The sequence below is a fragment of the Ascidiella aspersa genome, chromosome 9, assembly GCF_963924565.1.
Source record: "Ascidiella aspersa chromosome 9, kaAscAspe10.2, whole genome shotgun sequence".
Taxonomy (NCBI): Eukaryota; Metazoa; Chordata; class Ascidiacea; order Phlebobranchia; family Ascidiidae; genus Ascidiella; species Ascidiella aspersa.
In genome coordinates, this window is record NC_139455.1 from 7531194 (window position 1) to 7548763 (window position 17570).

At 45.5% G+C, this 17570-nt stretch overlaps 1 protein-coding gene across 1 annotated transcript in view; it reads left to right on the forward strand.

The window, feature by feature from the left end:
• The window catches only part of LOC146132147 (titin-like), a 170250-nt gene that overhangs the window by 77912 nt on the left and 74768 nt on the right, over positions 1-17570 (forward strand). The window contains 47 exon segments of the mRNA XM_083397226.1: positions 72-199; positions 276-410; positions 534-760; positions 1046-1168; positions 1250-1413; positions 1616-1773; positions 1925-2166; positions 2398-2521; positions 2603-2770; positions 2852-2949; positions 3118-3286; positions 3400-3547; positions 3625-3820; positions 3891-4080; positions 4416-4688; positions 4800-4913; positions 4983-5135; positions 5305-5449; positions 5523-5647; positions 5761-5960; positions 6080-6237; positions 6427-6608; positions 6782-7045; positions 7160-7524; positions 7676-7850; positions 7984-8372; positions 8611-8742; positions 8910-9164; positions 9899-10123; positions 10321-10545; positions 10692-10860; positions 10947-11131; positions 11251-11365; positions 11505-11646; positions 11846-12012; positions 12265-12576; positions 12800-13099; positions 13520-13671; positions 14160-14412; positions 14571-14774; positions 14907-15106; positions 15219-15333; positions 15450-15652; positions 15833-16137; positions 16209-16323; positions 16460-16665; positions 17021-17258. Coding sequence (XP_083253352.1) covers positions 72-199; positions 276-410; positions 534-760; positions 1046-1168; positions 1250-1413; positions 1616-1773; positions 1925-2166; positions 2398-2521; positions 2603-2770; positions 2852-2949; positions 3118-3286; positions 3400-3547; positions 3625-3820; positions 3891-4080; positions 4416-4688; positions 4800-4913; positions 4983-5135; positions 5305-5449; positions 5523-5647; positions 5761-5960; positions 6080-6237; positions 6427-6608; positions 6782-7045; positions 7160-7524; positions 7676-7850; positions 7984-8372; positions 8611-8742; positions 8910-9164; positions 9899-10123; positions 10321-10545; positions 10692-10860; positions 10947-11131; positions 11251-11365; positions 11505-11646; positions 11846-12012; positions 12265-12576; positions 12800-13099; positions 13520-13671; positions 14160-14412; positions 14571-14774; positions 14907-15106; positions 15219-15333; positions 15450-15652; positions 15833-16137; positions 16209-16323; positions 16460-16665; positions 17021-17258 — 9031 coding nt within the window.

Genomic DNA, 17570 nt, shown 5'->3' on the forward strand with positions numbered 1-17570 from the left:
TACTATCTCTCTTTTTCAGAAGCAACAAGGAACTTTTCGGTAGGGAAACTAACGTTACTTGACTCCTTTAGATACCAAACTATTTCTGACAATACCACGCGAAGTCTTGTAGTGCAAGAGGCACAGATGGACGACGCTTCAACATACACTTGCAAACATGGAAAAGCAATCACCTCAGCACCGGTTACAGTTGTGGAAGGTATGCATTGCTAACTTATTCAGTATTCCATTAGGTACAAAAGAACATCGTAAATCATGACTGTTTTTACCTTTAGCTACCAAATTTTTGAAAACTCTGAAAGACAATCATTCCTTGGAGCGCGACAACGTGGTGCTCGAATGCGAAGTTAACAAGTCTGACGCAAATGTCAGCTGGATGTTCAAGGGCAAAGTGGTTACAACGACGCCAGGTAAACATGTTATATTTGGTAGAAACGTTGCGTTTAGCAGATATGTTAAATGAAACGACTCAAATTTATGTTGCGCATCAATGTTTACCGGGCAACGACTTCACCTAAACGATTTCAACTCAGGCAAATACAGCGTCGAGACCAAAGGACGAAAGCACAAGCTCTGCATCGAGAACCTGACAATCGAAGACGAGGGTGACTACACGTGCCAGACCGAGGGGGGCAGCACCGTCACCCAGTCGACCCTGACCGTTGAGGAGAAAGAAATCAAGTTACTCAACAAGGCCAGGGACGTACACGCAAGCGAGGGCGAGCGCGTTAACATTGAAATGGAAATTTCCGACGAGAGGGTACGTTAACTACAAGTTAAACTGGTACATTTCAAGCAATATTCAATAACTGCAAGTTCATTTTAAGCAATATTCAATAACTAGAAGTATATTTCAAGCAACATTCAATAACTACAAGTACATTTTAAGCAATATTTAATAACTATTAGTATATCTCAAGCAACATTTAATAACTGCAAGTACATTTTAAGCAACTTTTAACCCATAAATCAACATTAAATAAAAAACTTGTGCGCGCTTATGTCATTTAGTTACATTATTCAACTTGTTCTCTTGTATATCCAGGTCCACTGCGAATGGCAGCTCAACGGAAGCGCCCTCACATCCAGCGACAACGTTGAGATCGTTGAGGACGGACGCAAGCGCACGGTCACCATCAAGAGGATCAACTCCTCGTACCGTGGAGAGGTAACGAAACGCCAAGTTTTCCCTATATATCATATCATAAAATATGGCCGAATTCTTAACCCCGTGTGTATTTTGTTTCAGCTCGCCATGATGGCCGGTCGCCTTCGCACCAGCGTCGACATTGCCGTGCTGGATTCACCGGTGTCTTTCCTGCGGCCGCTGCAAGACCAGGTCGCCCAGGAGCGGGGAACAGCCACTTTCGAATGCGAAGTGAGCCGCCCAGACGCCAACATCAAGTGGATTCGGTACGTTTTTCATGATATAGAATGCGACTGTCATAAGAAAGACTAAAACCATTAACTGAAGATTAATAATGTCTGTAGACTTTGTCGGCAATGTGTTCTAAATATTTTATCATGACATATTTAGTTAAAAAACACGTTTACGAAACAATTTAAAAGTCAAATTTAGGCTGTACAAATAGTTTATTTTCAAATCGCCGAACAGGGACCGAAGGACCGCGATCCAGAACAGCGACAAGTACGAGCTGGTGATCGACGGATGCGTGCGCAAGCTGCTGGTGCGTGACGTCACTTATGATGACGAGGTGCCTTTCACCTGCGATGCCGAAGACAGCAAGACCACAGCCAAGTTGTCAGTTACAGGTAAACTTGACTTCTGCAGTTATCTCGACTTAATTTAAGAAATGACAATGGAATGAACTCGTTACATAATTAACAGGTAAATAAACTCATATTTACCAATAATTCCGTATTTACTCATAAACTCGTATTTACTTATAAACTCGTATTGCAGCCCGCGCGGTCGAGTTCGTGAAGCCCTTCGAGGACCAAACAACACCCGAGGGCGGCGACGCGACCTTTGAATGCGAGCTAAACTTTGATGACGTTGCGGTGACGTGGTTCAAGAACGGCGTCAAACTGCAGAAGGGCCGGGCGGTCCGAATCGAGGCCAATGGCGCCCGACATTCCCTAACCCTGGTCGAGTGCTTGCCAGATGACGCAGGCAGTGTTTCGATCAATGCTGAAAACCTTCAGGTTGTTAGCTAATATATAAAACATCAGTAGAACTTGGAACGCTCTATTATTCAAATAATGAAATACTTGCTTCGTTATAAGACTGATATCGTAAAAGAAATCAATTAATATTTTCATAGGTTTTATCATGAACAACCTGAAATAAGTTTTTGATTGCTGTGAAACGCAAATTAAACAAAGCAAAAAGCTTTCAGAAAAATTGTATATAAATAAACACTTGTTTTTCCCCAGGCCAATGTCGAACTTGTCGTGGCCACAACCGACCTTGCCATCTTGAAGTGTCTCGAAGATCAGTCCTTAGTTGAGGGCGACAACGTCACTCTCGTGTGCCAACTGAACAAGAGCAACGTCACCGGTGAGATAAGCGGCAATGCAAACGACTGAGTTTTACCAAACAACAGAATTTTTTTACCAACGTTTTGTTTTTCTCGCGCAGGCTCCTGGTATCGCAACGGCGTCCGCTTGGCGCGTTCGGATCTCATCGTGATCCGCAGCGAAGGCGACAAGCACACACTTGTCGCCAAGAACTTGACGGTTGACGATGCGGCCGAGTTCTCTTTCAGCGCCGACGGGTGCCAGTCGACTGCCAACATCGTCGTCAAAGGTAGGCAAACTCATCTTTTAAGTTTAGAAGGTTTTTGGAAGATCGTGGGTTATCTAAGTTGAGCGTTTTTTCACTTTACAGAGCGACCGGTGACTTTTACCAAGAAGCTGCAGCCTGCTACCGTTACCGAAATGGAAGTGGTTGAGCTTTCGTGCGAAGTCAGTCGCCAACAAGGAGAGGTACTGAAGCCCCTTACAAAATTGCCCTAATATTAGATAAAAATTGACGGTCATAAATGACCAGCATTAAAAATGTTGTCATACTTTACGATTTTGTTATACTGTGCTTGCATCATTTTACACAATTTAATGTAGGAAATGACACTCAAACCTCATTTTCGTTTCAAGGTGACTTGGTGGAAGGGCGATGAGCAACTTGCCGAGAGCGAGCGAGTCGAGTTCGTCAAGGAGAACTGTTGGAGGCGACTCGTCATCCTTAAGGCCGAGTACAGCGACGAGGCCGAGTACTCGTGCAAATGCGAGGCCGACCTAACCAAGGCTGCCCTCACTGTAGGAGGTGGGAAAATGTCAATATTAGCAATATAGGCAGTCACAGTCGATGTTCATTTCTCTTAAACGCGTATTCAAACAACAGCTTTAGCTAACCTGGAGAACGTTTTGTCTTGGCAGGACGTAACATTAAGATCCGACGTGACTTACGTGACGTAGAGACCACTGAGGGTCTTCCAGTGAGCTTCGAGACCGAGATCTCGCACGATGACGTCAAGACCAGGTGGTACATCGGCGACGAACTGGTCAAGGAGGACGAGAACGTGTCGTAAGTGGAAGCTCCAATCTCTTTTCAGTAAACGTTTCATAGAACCTGTCTTTAACTTACCATACTGTAACATACAGGATTTATGTGGTCGGTCGCAAGCACCGCCTCACCATCAACAGGGTGACGGGCGTGCACTCCGGAGCAGTGAAGTTCGTGGCGTCCAAGGCATCCAGCGAGGCCACCTTGACCGTCATGGAACCCCTCGTGGAGTTCGTGACTCAGCTGGAGGACCTGACGCTAGAAGAAAAAGCGCAAGCGGTGTTCCAGTGCGAGGTAAACAATCGAACATGGTTAACGATTCAACAACTTAACATTATACAACTAACCATTATCTTTTTTAAAGGTGTCTCGTCCCAACGCCGAGGTGCGCTGGCTTAAGGGAAGAGCGATCATCCGTGACTCGGAAAAGTACGAGATCCGCTCCGAGGGATGCATGAGGACGCTGGTGATCAAGCAGTGCGTCTTCGACGACGAAAAGAAGTACACGTGCGACGCCGATGACGCGCGAACCAGCGCCAAGCTCACAGTGCAATGTGAGTCTAGAATCGTGGATTTATTGTGTTTTATCTAATAAATATCAAGCTTGTTAGTCTTACTATCAAAATGACGCATTTCAACATTTTTAGCAACCCTTAAAGGTTTAAAAAATGTTTTCGAGGTACAATGATTTTTCTGTTAGATATTGAATACCAGTCATCAATGCGGCCCTTCTAATATGATTACATAACGGGAAACTACACTAAAATATGCTGCTATATACTTGGCAGTGGCTGACAGGATTTCCTCCTTTTTTGATACATGCATAAACAATGTCTGCGCGGACACATCAAAACAAAGAACACTTAAAACAAACTTCCACTGGTTTCAGCTCGCGCCATCCAGTTTCTGCGCGCGCTCCCGGAGAAGGTGAGAGCGGTGGAGCGCGACGAGATGCAGCTCGAGATCGAGCTGAGTCACAGTGACGTCGAGGTGATCTGGTACAAGAACGGTGCCAAGATGGCGCGCACCAAGAACGTCGAGCTGGAGACTGAGGGCACCGTCCACCGGATGACCATCCACCATGCCGCCATGGAGGACTATGGAGTCGAGATCGTGGCTCAGGCGGAGGAGGAGACCTCCACCACGACGTTGTTTGTGGATGGTAAGTGATTTCAGTTTGCTGTATAAGAACATAATAGCCTACTCTAGGCACGATTTGAGTATGAATTAAAACGTCAAGGATGGAATTACAATGATGTTTACTTTGATATAGAAATCACGGTTTCGATTGTCGAGGGCCTTAAAGACCTCACTGTCATCGAAAAGGAAACCGCCGTTTTCACGACCTCGACCAACTACGACAATGTGCCGCACATCTGGTACAAGAGTAAGTAGCAAACCTATTAACGCAAAAGCGTGTTCGGATACAAATTTAAATGACAATTTCCCCTCTCAGATGACGTTAAGCTAGTCAAGAACAACCAGATCGAGATGACGGACGAGGACACACTTCACACATTGAAGCTCTCTTCTTGCGCCCTTGAGGACTCTGGCGAAATCAAGTTTGTCTCCAAGACAGCAGAAACAACATCGAAGCTTACTGTGATCGGTGAGTGGTGAAATACATAAATCAACCAAGGTCTTCGCATTTCATACATCCGGGTTTTGCCTGCCCCTTGCTTAACAGCTTATTAAAGCAATAGAAAAATACAAATAATATTAGCATAAATACAATAACATTAGCATACCTATGTGACATAACATGATGTTGTCTGCAGAGCCACCTGTCGAGTTTCCCAAGAAGCTTGATGGTGAGATGATCCGCGAAGAAATGGACAGGATCGTTCTCGAGTGTCACGTGAGCAGAGCCAACGCCAATGTCACGTGGCTCAAGGACAACGCAGCGGTCGAAGCAAGCGACAAGTAAGGATCTTTCATTTATTTTGTATAACATCTACAAACGGACTTTGTTTTTTATGCTGTTTGCTATTTTCAGATACTTGATTGAGTCTGAGGGTATTGTACGTCGCTTGGTACTTACCGATGCCGCTGTTTGTGACACAGCTTCGTGGACGTGTGACGTTGTCGACTCTGTGACCACATGCGTCTTGACAGTGAAAGGTTTGTAAAAATACACAACAATCGCATAACCTGAATAATAACCTGATAAAAGCAACGAACAACCACCAACGTCTCGCTTTACATTCGGTCCTAATCATATGTTTTTATTACAGAACTTGACATCAAGTTCACAAAGGAACTGAAGTCGGCCTCGGTGCGACAGGGCAAGGACGTTACGTTCGATTGCCACATTTCGACCGATAAGCCGGTTACTGTAGAATGGACCAAGTTCGGAAAACCGATTGAGCAGTCTGACAACTTGACTGTCCAACGCAACGGCGGCAAAATGCAACTGCAGATCAAGAACGTTTCTGTAAGAGCAATGGTTGAACCTAGTATACAAAAGTCCGATAATAGAATATGTATTAATCAAATTTCCCTAAATTTGATTTCACAATTATATCGTTAACTGATGTATTCCTATATGATCAGATTCGCGACGAGGGTTACTACGCATGTCAGGTGCGCGGTGTCAAGACAGACGCCCGTCTTGCCGTGACACTAGAGCCTAATAAGGTGGTGGGACAGATGAAGGACCAGGAGGCAGTCGAAGAACAGCCTTCGATCACATTCACCTGCACTTTGGCAAGGTAAACAATCTACGGTGAAAAGCTTCGCCTTTCTAACCTGAGCCATATGACCACACAAGAAAATTGCACTTTTACTCGACATAATTATATCCTCCAAATTTCACATGTTATAACTTGTGTCTTGGTAATAGTTGTTAGCCTATTTCTAACTCAGAAAGTCACCTTAAATCCACCTGTTTGCGCCTTTAGGGAAGTCGGAGCAGTCAAGTGGTCCAAAGACGGAAAGGCGGTCGAGAATGGCGACAAGTACGAGTGTGTAGCGGTCGATTGCGATCGCTCCCTTATCGTCAAGGACTTGACCAAGGCCGACAAGGGAAAATACACGTGCGTGTGCGGCGACACGAAAACCACAGCACAGTTGACTGTGAAAGGTATGTAGAGTATATTTTCATCCGCGATTGGCCAAAGCTTCTGTAACTTATAGTGACACCTTGATGTTACTCCGGCAAGTTTACATTTAGGATTTCCACATTTTGCTACTTATACTAATGTCATAGCAAGGTATAAAATAAAGTACAAAAATAAACGATTTCTTGTTACTCAGACGGCGTCAAGTTCCTGAAACGTCTCGTCGACTCTGAAACCTTCGAGAAAGAGGAGATCACTCTGAGCTGTCAGATCTCAGACCTGGATATGGCGGTCGGTTGGTACAAGGACGGCTTGCCAGTGGTGGCCAGCGAGCGAGTAATTATCCAGGCCAACAAGGGCGTTCATACGCTAACGTTACCCTGGACAAGTTTCGCTGACGCAGGCAAATACAAGCTGGTGGCCGGATTCGCAAAATCAGTCGCGACACTGAAGATCGAAGGTAATATAACGATATATGAATTTATATTGATATTTAGTTGGTTTAATGCGTGTGTGTAACAGTTTATGAGTTAACAACCAAGAGAGTCTAACATGTCAAAAATTGTGTTTGCAGAGGCGCCTCTTCGTTTCTTGGCCAACATCAGCGACGTTTCGATCGCCCATCTGGAAACAGCCGTCTTCCAGTGCGAAGTTTCTCCTCGTGACCAGAAGGTCAACTGGCGTTTAGGCGAGCAGCTCCTGGAAGCCGGAGAGCGATTTCTGGTAGAGGAAGACGACAAGATCCGCAAACTCACGATCAAGGATTGCACTGTGGAGGACAGTCTCGTTGTTAGCTGCTCTTTCGCTGACCAAACGACTAAAGCAAGCTTGGAGGTCGGCTACCCGCCCGCCTGGTTTGTGACAGAACTGGAAGCGGTGACGTGCACCGAGCGCGATGACGTCACGATGCAGTGCGAGTTGTCACGACCCAACGTGAACGTAAGTGTTCATTGTACGATATCATATAAACAATTTGGATCGCAAAATCAGGAGGACTTCTAACGTTAAAAATCAGGCGTATTTTTAAGAAAAATCATAAAATAATAAACCCTTATCCCATTATTAGGTTTTAAAGCTGTTTTTTCCTCAGGTTGAGTGGCTTTGTGCCGGCAAGTCTGTCAGCGAAAGCAACCGCCTTAAGTTCGTGGCCGACGGAGTTGTCCGTCGTATGGAAATCGCCGAGGCTCAGATGGACGAGGCTGGCGACTACACTGTGCGTGTGTGCGACCAAGAAACAGCAACGACTGCCCACTTGACCGTCAACGGTAAGCCGCTGGTTTGCTCAACCCTCCTAACGTTTAAAATGTCCGCATTCTAATATGTTTTTCGTGTGTCAAAGTTCTTTATTTTTTGTGATGATTAACTTTTAGTAATTTACATACTGCTGTTGATTTTCAGAAATCGCGCCTGGAATTTTGACTGAGCCGGAAGACGTGCATTGCCGCGCTACTGACGACGCGCTGTTCCAGTGCCAAATCAGCAAGACGCGATACAGCCTCGTGTGGTTCGTCAAGGACGCCGAAGTCAACGAGGCCTACCTGAAGGACAGCAAGAGCCGGGTCAAGGTCACGGCCACCGAAGGAGGTCTTATCCACACGCTGATCATTAAGGATGCGCTGCTGTCTGATATCGGAGAGGTGTACGCGGTCTGTGAGGGCGTGGTGAAGTCGACAGTGGTGCAGATGCACGTTGTCCCGCTTGTGTTCGAAGTACCGCCCGTCGATGTGAAGGTTTGCGCAAAGGAAACGGCGACGTTCGTCGGCACCACCAACAAGGAAGGAGTAGAGGTAAAGCAAAACGGGATCTATATACTTTGTAAAAGTTGTTTTAAAGAAACGTTATCGAATCGCATGAACTTCTTGTAAATGATTGGCTAACGCAATATAATCTACAAAATGCCACTAAAAACATTCACTATAAATAAATTTACGCCACTTGAAAATTCGTAACGTCACAGTTTTCGCGTGTTGGTACTAAACTTGTGGCATGGATGAAATAAATAGCATAATGCTTTTTATTATTTAGGTGACATGGTCACGAGATGGCAAGGTTTTGCAAGAAGGAAATGGAGTTTCGATAAGAAGCGAAGGATGTGAATACTTCCTTAGCTTTGCTGATTGCACACTGCGAGACGACCATTCAATCATAACGGCAAAGGTTTAATCAATTTAAGACATTGTACAACATGCTTGCTTTTTATTTTTCCACCGCTAACTAAAATATCGTTAATATGCTTAAACACTTCCTTTTGTTTCGGTTTACAGGCCAAGCATTTACCTTATGCCGGCTAACAATGGTTGGCCTAACATCGCATTTCCTTTTAGGTTGCCGACTGCGTCTGTAAAGCGCGCTTGCTGGTAGGACCACCGCCAGCTGAGTTCGCAGCAGACAAGCTCGACGACGTTTCTGTAGAAGAAGGTCAGCGTGGCTGCTTTGACGTCGAGCTTACCGAGTTGGGCGGCAAGGTACAATGGTTTATGGACGGCCAGCCGATCATTGGCGATTCCAAGCGCCAAGTGGTCGCCAGCGGCTTAATGAGAACCTTGGTGATTTTGGACAGCAAACGCGGTGACGATGAGGTAATATTCTAGTATTAAAATTTAATTATGTTCAATATTGGTTACTTTTGTATAATTCATACCCTCCAAAATTGCAAAACCGCAATTTACGAAAAATTGGGGCACACAATGTTGGGAAAAATGTCGTAAAACCAATATTCGTGGGAGTCTAACTGCACTAAGCCTGTAAAATCTACCAATCGTTAAAAATGCTGTTTGTTTTGCGCGTGAGAGAGACCACGCTAAAGCGGCGAGAAAAAGGGACGCACTTTTTCCTTTCCACGTGTCTAGACTTTTTCCATTGATTTCCTTTTTTCTCGGTTTCCACTCTTTCACGAGCAAGCCTATTAAAATGACTGTTTGGGCTTAGTTTACGTGGCTGCTTTTCTGCGCTGATATTCAGCACTTGGCGTCAGCTTTAAAAGGCAAGGGTTCGAATCCCGGCCTTTAGGCATGTATCGATATGATGATGAACGATTGGCAAAAATGAATACGGGCGAAAGCTCAGGTTTTCTGAGCCCAGCCTCATAATTGATTCAACATTTGATATGCGCATCACTAATCTGAAACGATACTTGCCAGTTTTATAGAATAATGTTTGTGTGGTTTACACTGCTTAAGAATTGTTTACCACCTTTTCCTGGCGTTTTTTCGGTAAACAAATAGCTTAAAATTGTGTAAATAACTGCACAGCTAACCAAACGGGTGTTTTACCCTTGCTTGCAACTAGTCGCAAATCATGAATTGCTTTTTAGCGAACCTATTCTTGCCGCCTGGACGAAAACGAGCTGAGAGCGCGACTGGTTGTTAATGAGGCGCCGCTTAGATTCGACAAAAAGCTTTGGGACCGGGACAGCGAACCTGGCAAAACCTGTGTGTTGGAATGTTTGCTGAACAAGCCGTTCGCCAACGTCGAGTGGACACTGGATTCCAATATCATCAAAAACGACAGACGACATGCTATCAAAGTGGCAAACGAGGTAAGACAATCGTTATTGTGACGCAGAATGAATGCCGAATTAGCTATTGTTTGCACTTACAGTTTCACAGTAGTTTCTGTTTTTAACGTCAGTGCTTCAAACCTTTAGGTGCGTTGGGAAAATTAATGTGTAATTAGCTTGTTAAATCAACGTTGAGTGCGCCTGGTCACGCTGAAAATGGATAACTTCCGTTACAGGGCAAGAAACACTCGCTCGAAATTGCTGAGTTCTCTGCTGACGACCGTGGTCGTTATGCGGCACAATGTGTTGGCACCGAGGTCCAGACAACCGCTATTATCGACCTCGCCGTTCCAGCTCTGCTGGAAACCGACATTGATGCGTTTACGCTGAAGGCCGATAGCCCGAGCGAAGTGTCCATTGTCTACAAGGGCATGCCTATACCTACAATCACCTGGCTAAAGGTTTGTCTTTCTCGGAATGTAAACCGTGTTGCAAATGTCATTAGTTAAATATATATCAAATCATTTAAACAAAACTACCGCCGTTAATTGGATTTTTCTTTACTTAAGTTTGCTAGTGAAATTTAAACTTGTTTTGTCTAACGTAGGAAAAGGAAGACTCCCTGGTTCGCGTTGGCGACGAGAGTGTGATTACGTCAGACGGTAGCACCAGACTTCATCTCAAAAAGCCTACCAGATGCGATGCTGGGCGCTACAAGGTCACAGCCAAGAACAAATACGGGGAAAGCAGCGTTTTCATCAATGTGGAAGTGATCGGTAAGCTATAAATTTATAAAACATTTTACCCGCAACATCACTCCTCCGACAAATATACATGTGATCACGACTCTTTTCGTTTCCAGATCGGCCACAGCCCCCTGTAAACTTGACCGTGACCGAGATCACGGCCAACAGCGCCACCTTGCAGTGGGAGGAGCCCGACGAAGACGGTGGTTCCCCGATCACGAGTTTCCAGGTCGAGAAACGCGACGTTAAGCGCAAGATGTGGCAGACCGTGTGCGACAATGCAATGGAAACCGAAATCGAGGTGAATATTTGCAGCCTACCAAAGCATTTGTTGACCACCCCGTCAGCTGTAATAAACTTGTTCCCAGTAATTTAGTTCACATTAAAACAGTGGTGGTTTAACGTGTTTTTGTTGTTTAGGTTGACAAGCTGACCAAAGGCTCGTCGTACTTTTTCCGCGTTTCGTGCGAGAACAAAGTCGGACTCTCAATGCCGGTGATGATCGAAAACCCAATCACTGCAAAGGCGCAGTTCGGTAAGTTCGTTTCCGTTTTACCACTAAACACTGACTTTAGCAGTTTGCTGTAAAACGCTGTCCCATTTTTTATACAAGATAGACTATTGCTCATCCCAAAGTTGGTGTAATATTGCATTCGCATATGTTTTTTCTCTAGAACTGCCCGAAGCACCGCAGAGTGTGGCCTTGTCCGAAGTGCGTCACGACTACGTCACAGTTACGTGGAAGGCACCCGCGTTCGACGGCGGTGCCCCAGTTTCTTTGTACGTGGTTGAGTTGAGAGACAAACTCCACACAACGTAAGTTGCAAACAAAATACACAAAGCAAATTTTTTGCTTCAAACCACCAATTCTCGATATCCAACAATGCAAGTTATATAACAAATTACGTAAATGTTCTGTTGCGCAACTATCGTTTGACACCTCATTAGTCTGCGATTTAATCCAATCGAACCCGTTGACTACATATAAACCCTCACCTTCTTTACTCTGGTATAGATGGACAAGGTGTGCCATTGTGGAAGGAGACCAGTTTCAAGCGCCAGTCACAGAGCCAGAAGTAACCCCTAACAAGGAATACTGCTTCCGAGTTTTAGCCGAAAACGCAGCAGGAATTGGAAAGCCAAGCGCCCCGACAGGGCTCACCAAGATGCAAGATCCACTCGGTAAGACTATAAGTTGTTAAAGCCTATTTTTAAAAGAATTCTAGGTATTTTAAATTGGACAAACTAAGGAATAGCCAGTAACAAAACGCGTATCATTAGGAGTTCTATTATATCTTTTCTAAAATATTATCATTCGATTAATAAATATTTAAACAACCTCAGTCATTTTGGGAATTGCCCATCAGAATTTTGTTTAAGGCATCGCCATCTGCAAAAGCTGTCTTAATTTCTAAAACTGTTTTTTCATTTTAGAAACCCCGTCTCACCCGCGCAACCTTCGCTACGACAACGTCAAGAAGGGTTCAATCGACCTTACCTGGGACGCGCCCAAGTCGGACGGGGGCAGCCCCGTGACCGAGTACGTCATCGAGCACCAGGACAAGGCCGACGAGAGCGGCCTGTGGAACCGAGCGGGCCAGATGGAACCGGTCGATAAGCTCGCTTACCAGGTCACCGGCCTCGAGGAAAATCACGAGTACTCGTACCGCGTAAAAGCGATAAACGCTATTGGAGAGGGAGCGCCGTCTGACGCGTCGCCCTTTGTTGTGGCCAAGGACGAGACGAGTAAGTTTCGTTGATTTTAAAGTGTGAAAAATATGCATTTTTTTATAATGCCGCATACCACATTAGTGCTACGATTTAAAATTTAAAAGTATAGTTTGAGTAATAAACGCAACAGAATTCCGTCAAGAAAACAGTAATTTTTGTCGCCTAAACTCTTATATTTAATCTTTTTAAGACTTTAATAAAATTCATCACGTTTAACCGCAATATTTTTACTTCGCAGAAGTGCCAGGCTTTGAACTGCCCGAATGCCATCGCCACATCACGGTAATCGAGCCCGAAGCGATCAGGATCACGGTCCCGATCTCGGGTCTGCCGGCGCCCGCCGTCGCCTGGGTTCGAACCCGCGACGGTCGGATCTTGAGCGACGGCGGCGACGAGCGCGCCAAGGCCGACAGCGGCGCCACCTACGCCAGTCTGGCCATTGCCAAGAGCCAGCGTCAGCTGGACACCGGTGACTACCAGATGATCTTGCAGAACGACCAGGGAAAAATCGAGTGTACTCTCAGCGTCGTTGTATACGGTAAAAATGTGTTCATTGTATTTAATGTTAATGGCTTAATAAACAGTGTCAGCAAAAATGTAAGAAAACGCTAGGTTATTAAGTCTTCTTGTACGCTTCGGCGCGTAGTTTTTCAGTTTGCTCTTATCAGTGACTAATTTTAATCCCGAGGACCGACATTCTGAATAATTTTACCTTAAATAGTCTACTTATGGTTTAGAATTATTTCCGAAATTTCCACTTAACCCTGTTCTTTTTCACAGGCTTAAGCCGCAGTTCAACGTCCACAGTCCCGCCTTAACCTAAGTTATCATTAATCACTTCACACATTATTCACCCTAAATTATTTTATACGACTTTTTCTGTCTCATTGTCACGGCACACCCTTTTGCCTGATAAACTTATAAACCACCCGCTCACATATATACACAACGAATGCAGGTAAACCGGGACCGATTGGCAATCTGACGATCGCCGAGGTTCGTAGCACCAGCTGCTACTTGTCCTGGGACGCACCTGGGGACGACGGTGGTGCTGAGATCACGACCTACCTGGTCGAACGCAACGAGGAGAACCGAAAGGCCTGGACAAAGGTTAGGGTCGTTTTCGGGACACCTCGAGAGCAAAGTTGCCGTGTTACTGCAGACTTACTAAAAAGCTTTTCTTGGTTCCTCTCTGCTCATATAAAAATAAATTCTTTAAATTTTGTCACAACCTCTGCTGAATTTGTGGCACACATTGCAACCCGCCCCATATGGCCTGGACAAAGGTTAGGGTCGTTTTCGAATGTTACGAGGGTAACAATTCCGCTACAACGGTGTCAAAAAATGTTTTCTAAGTTGTTGTGTTTTCATTTTTTTGTTGTTTTCCACCTGACATAGTTTAAAACCTTTACCAGAATGCGTAATGTCCCTCGTGTTGTTATGAAAATCGCAAGCTTTAAGTTTGTAATTGATGCGCAGCTTTACCCAAAAGCTATTAATGGTTCTTTTCTGCTCATATAAAATAGATCACTTTAAATTTTGCCATAACCTTCTGACACAAAAAAGGACGGTCGTCGCTGACGCATATTTATATTTAGATGCCCGGCTCTTGCAACGCTTCCGAGTGCAGCGTTGCCGACATGAAGAACGGCAAGACCTACCGCTATCGGGTGTGCGCCATCAACCGTCACGGCAAGGGGCCGTTCGTGTCCCTGGCCGAGGACGTGCTGGCCGTTGACCCTCCTACCGTACCCGACATGCCCAGGAACCTGACCTGCTCGAACGTGAAGAAGGACTCGTGCGCGCTGAGCTGGAGCATGCCCAAGTCGGACGGCGGCGAACCGATTACAGGTAGAAGTCGTACGAATGGTTAGACAAACTGTGATTACCTTATAGCTGCATAAGCATTTTTAAACACAGCCAAATCGCGAAGGATAATGGTAACACGCATTTTTTTGATATTTTAAAAACATCAGCTACTTTTACTAATCACTCGTAATTTTTTGCAGGATACATCATCGAAAAGCGGCCCGAAGGCGAAGAACAGGCTCGCTTCAAGGCCGACAACATTACTCCGCAACTCGAGTTGCGGTACACGGTCCGACAGCTGCCCACCGATACCAAGTGGTGCTTCAGGGTCAAGGCCATCAACCTCCTGGGACCAGGAGAGCCATGCGACCCAACAGAGCCGATCCTCATTCAATCCGACGAAGGTGATAACCCTACAAATTTAAATAAATTTAGCCCCAATATATCTTAAATATTTTACCACAATTTAAAAAAATTTGTCTACAGCATACCACGTTTTAGAGTTTCAAAACTAAAACTTTATTTATTTATTTCAGCCGCTCCTACTGTCGAACTTGACCAGTCGGTCATCGACGGTGTTTCGGTCAAGGCCGGGTCGATGATCGAGATTCCGGCCAAGGTGGCCGGCCGACCGTTTCCGACCGCCCGGTGGAGCCGCGATGACGTCATCCTGCTTCCAGGGCAACGCGTGACCGTTGACCTGGTGGATGGAGTGTCGACTCTGAGAGTGCTGATGGTAAATCATACACATTAAATACATTTTATGATATTATTTCAACGAATATTTAAAAAATTGTGCGCGCTTTTGGCTCCTAATTAATCGCCCTTCGTTTTTTGTTTGTTTTTAGCCAAAACGAGACGATTCCGGCGATTACACAATCTTCGCCCAGAACCAGTTCGGCAAAGCTTCCATCAACTGCCACGTTCAGGTCATGGACAAGCCGGGAAAGCCAGCGTCAGTCGGTAAGTAAAAAATCAAATTCCCCGTCACTGTGAGTCAACTAACCTAAAAGACATATTCTATATATTCTGGTTATTGGACTAGACACGGCTATAACGTTACCCCCAATCTTTTCCAGATATTGAGGACATCACCAAGAACTCTTGCACCGTGGTCTGGACCCCGCCCACCGACGACGGCGGCACCGGCGTGACCCGGTACACTGTGGAACGGCGGGAAACCACCCGGCACGTATGGACCAAGCTGAGCGGCACCGTTAAGCCCGACTCGCTGCGATTCGAGTCGACCAAGATGATAGAAGGGCGAGAGTACGAGTTCCAGGTATATGTCGTAGGAAACGGATTTAGTTATCGTTATGTACAATATTTTATATTGTCTGTGTTTAAACTGATTTTCATAGCAAACTTTTTTATTAAACTTTATAAAAATGACTTGAATTTGCGTGTTTTTTTTAACTTTAAAGCATATTTCAGTAACGTAAAATTCCCTTGTAATTTTTAGGTCACCGCCGAAAACCAAATCGGCGTTGGCGAACCGCAGTGCAGCGCCCCGATCGTGGCCAAGTACCCCTTCGGGCCGCCGCCGGCGCCGAACGCGCCCGAGTGTTGCAACGTCATCCGTGACGCAATGACCGTGACGTGGCGTGCGCCGTTGTCGGACGGGAGCGGGCCGGTGACCGGCTACTACCTGGAAATGAACGTAAAGGGTAACAACAACTGGATGCGAGTGCAAAAGAAGGCGCTGGATGCTGACGAGCTCACATACAGGATGACTGGACTGACAAAGGACAAGGTCTACGCTTTTAGGTAAGGAAGCGCAAACCTATGGATTTTTGTGGCTTTGAAACAGATTTATAACCTATCGGTTTGCCTTGCAGGGTTTCTGCTGAAAACGTGGCCGGATGCGGGCCTGCCAGTGAGCCGAGCGAAGGAACTAGGGCCAGGGACCCGGTCAAGCCGCCAAGCAAGCCTGGAAAACCAAATGTCATGGAGGTAAAAAACAATCCTCAAACAAAACCAACCCACCAAAATCACTACCCTTTATTGATCAAGCATTCACCCAAAATATGACAGCACCGTTTGTTCGGCTTTCCGTTCAGCTTAACAAGCCGTGATAATGTTTTCTCAGATCACCAAGTGCACTTGCCGCCTGCGTTGGCGCGCCCCGGAGATGGACGGGGGAAGTCCCGTGACGCATTACGTCATCCAGCTGCGCAAGCGCGAAGTGGAGACGGAGAGCTGGGAAGAGGACTTCGTGCCCTGGGAGTTGAACGTTCCCGACGTTGAGTTCGTGGTGGTCGATCTCGTGCCCAACAAGTTCGAGTACATGTTCAGGTAAAACTGACTGTTTGTATTTTTAGGGTAAAATAATGCGAGGTTAATCCCAATATTCTATGCCTGTTTACGCTGGGTCCATTTGTTATTTAAAAAGCTATTTTTAAAATCGAGGTATTACATCAATGAAAATTCACGCTATAAACTTTAATGTTCAATTACTTGTTTTATATTTAATTACGCAGTTTTTTTTTACCCAAAATACCAAATTTTAGTCGAAAATGTCTCATTTACTGCAGCTTTATTGCGTCACAACATCGCGCCTTGTAATACCAATCAAAACATCCGAGGCTAAAACCTCACTCAAAAGGGCTCCTTTGCATCTTTCAAACTCTTGCGTTTTCAAAAAATGCAGGATCGTGGCGGTGAACGAGGCCGGCCAATCAGAGCCCGGCGACGAGTCGGAAGCGGTCGTCTGCAAGCCAATCGTGAAGCCGCCCAGCGCACCACGTGACCTCAAGTCGGCGGGAACGACCAAGGGCAGCATCACGCTTCAGTGGGTACGACCTGATGACGATGGCGGCAGCAAGATTCTGGGTTACCAGATCGAGAAACGCGAGCTGCGCCGACAGACCTGGCAGCTGGTGTCCAAGGTTGGTGTTCGTTTGGTTCTTTTGGTTGTTGTTCGAAAGTTGTTGGTGTTTTAATAGGATAATTGAATCCGATGTACCTTTCGGCCTTTCGTTGCACCCTGAAACAAACAACTGTACTTTTCTATGTAAACTTTGCCCTACTTAGGTCTTGAATGATGTTGTTGCGTTTTGTACTTTTGCCGTCCATTTGACTGCTTTTGGTGGAGCATAAATTGTATAGTGATTCCCAAAAATGGCAACTTAAACCTGCTGTTATTTCAAATGACAATTAGCCCAGTTTTTAAAACTAGACTTGCACTGATCTCAAACCCC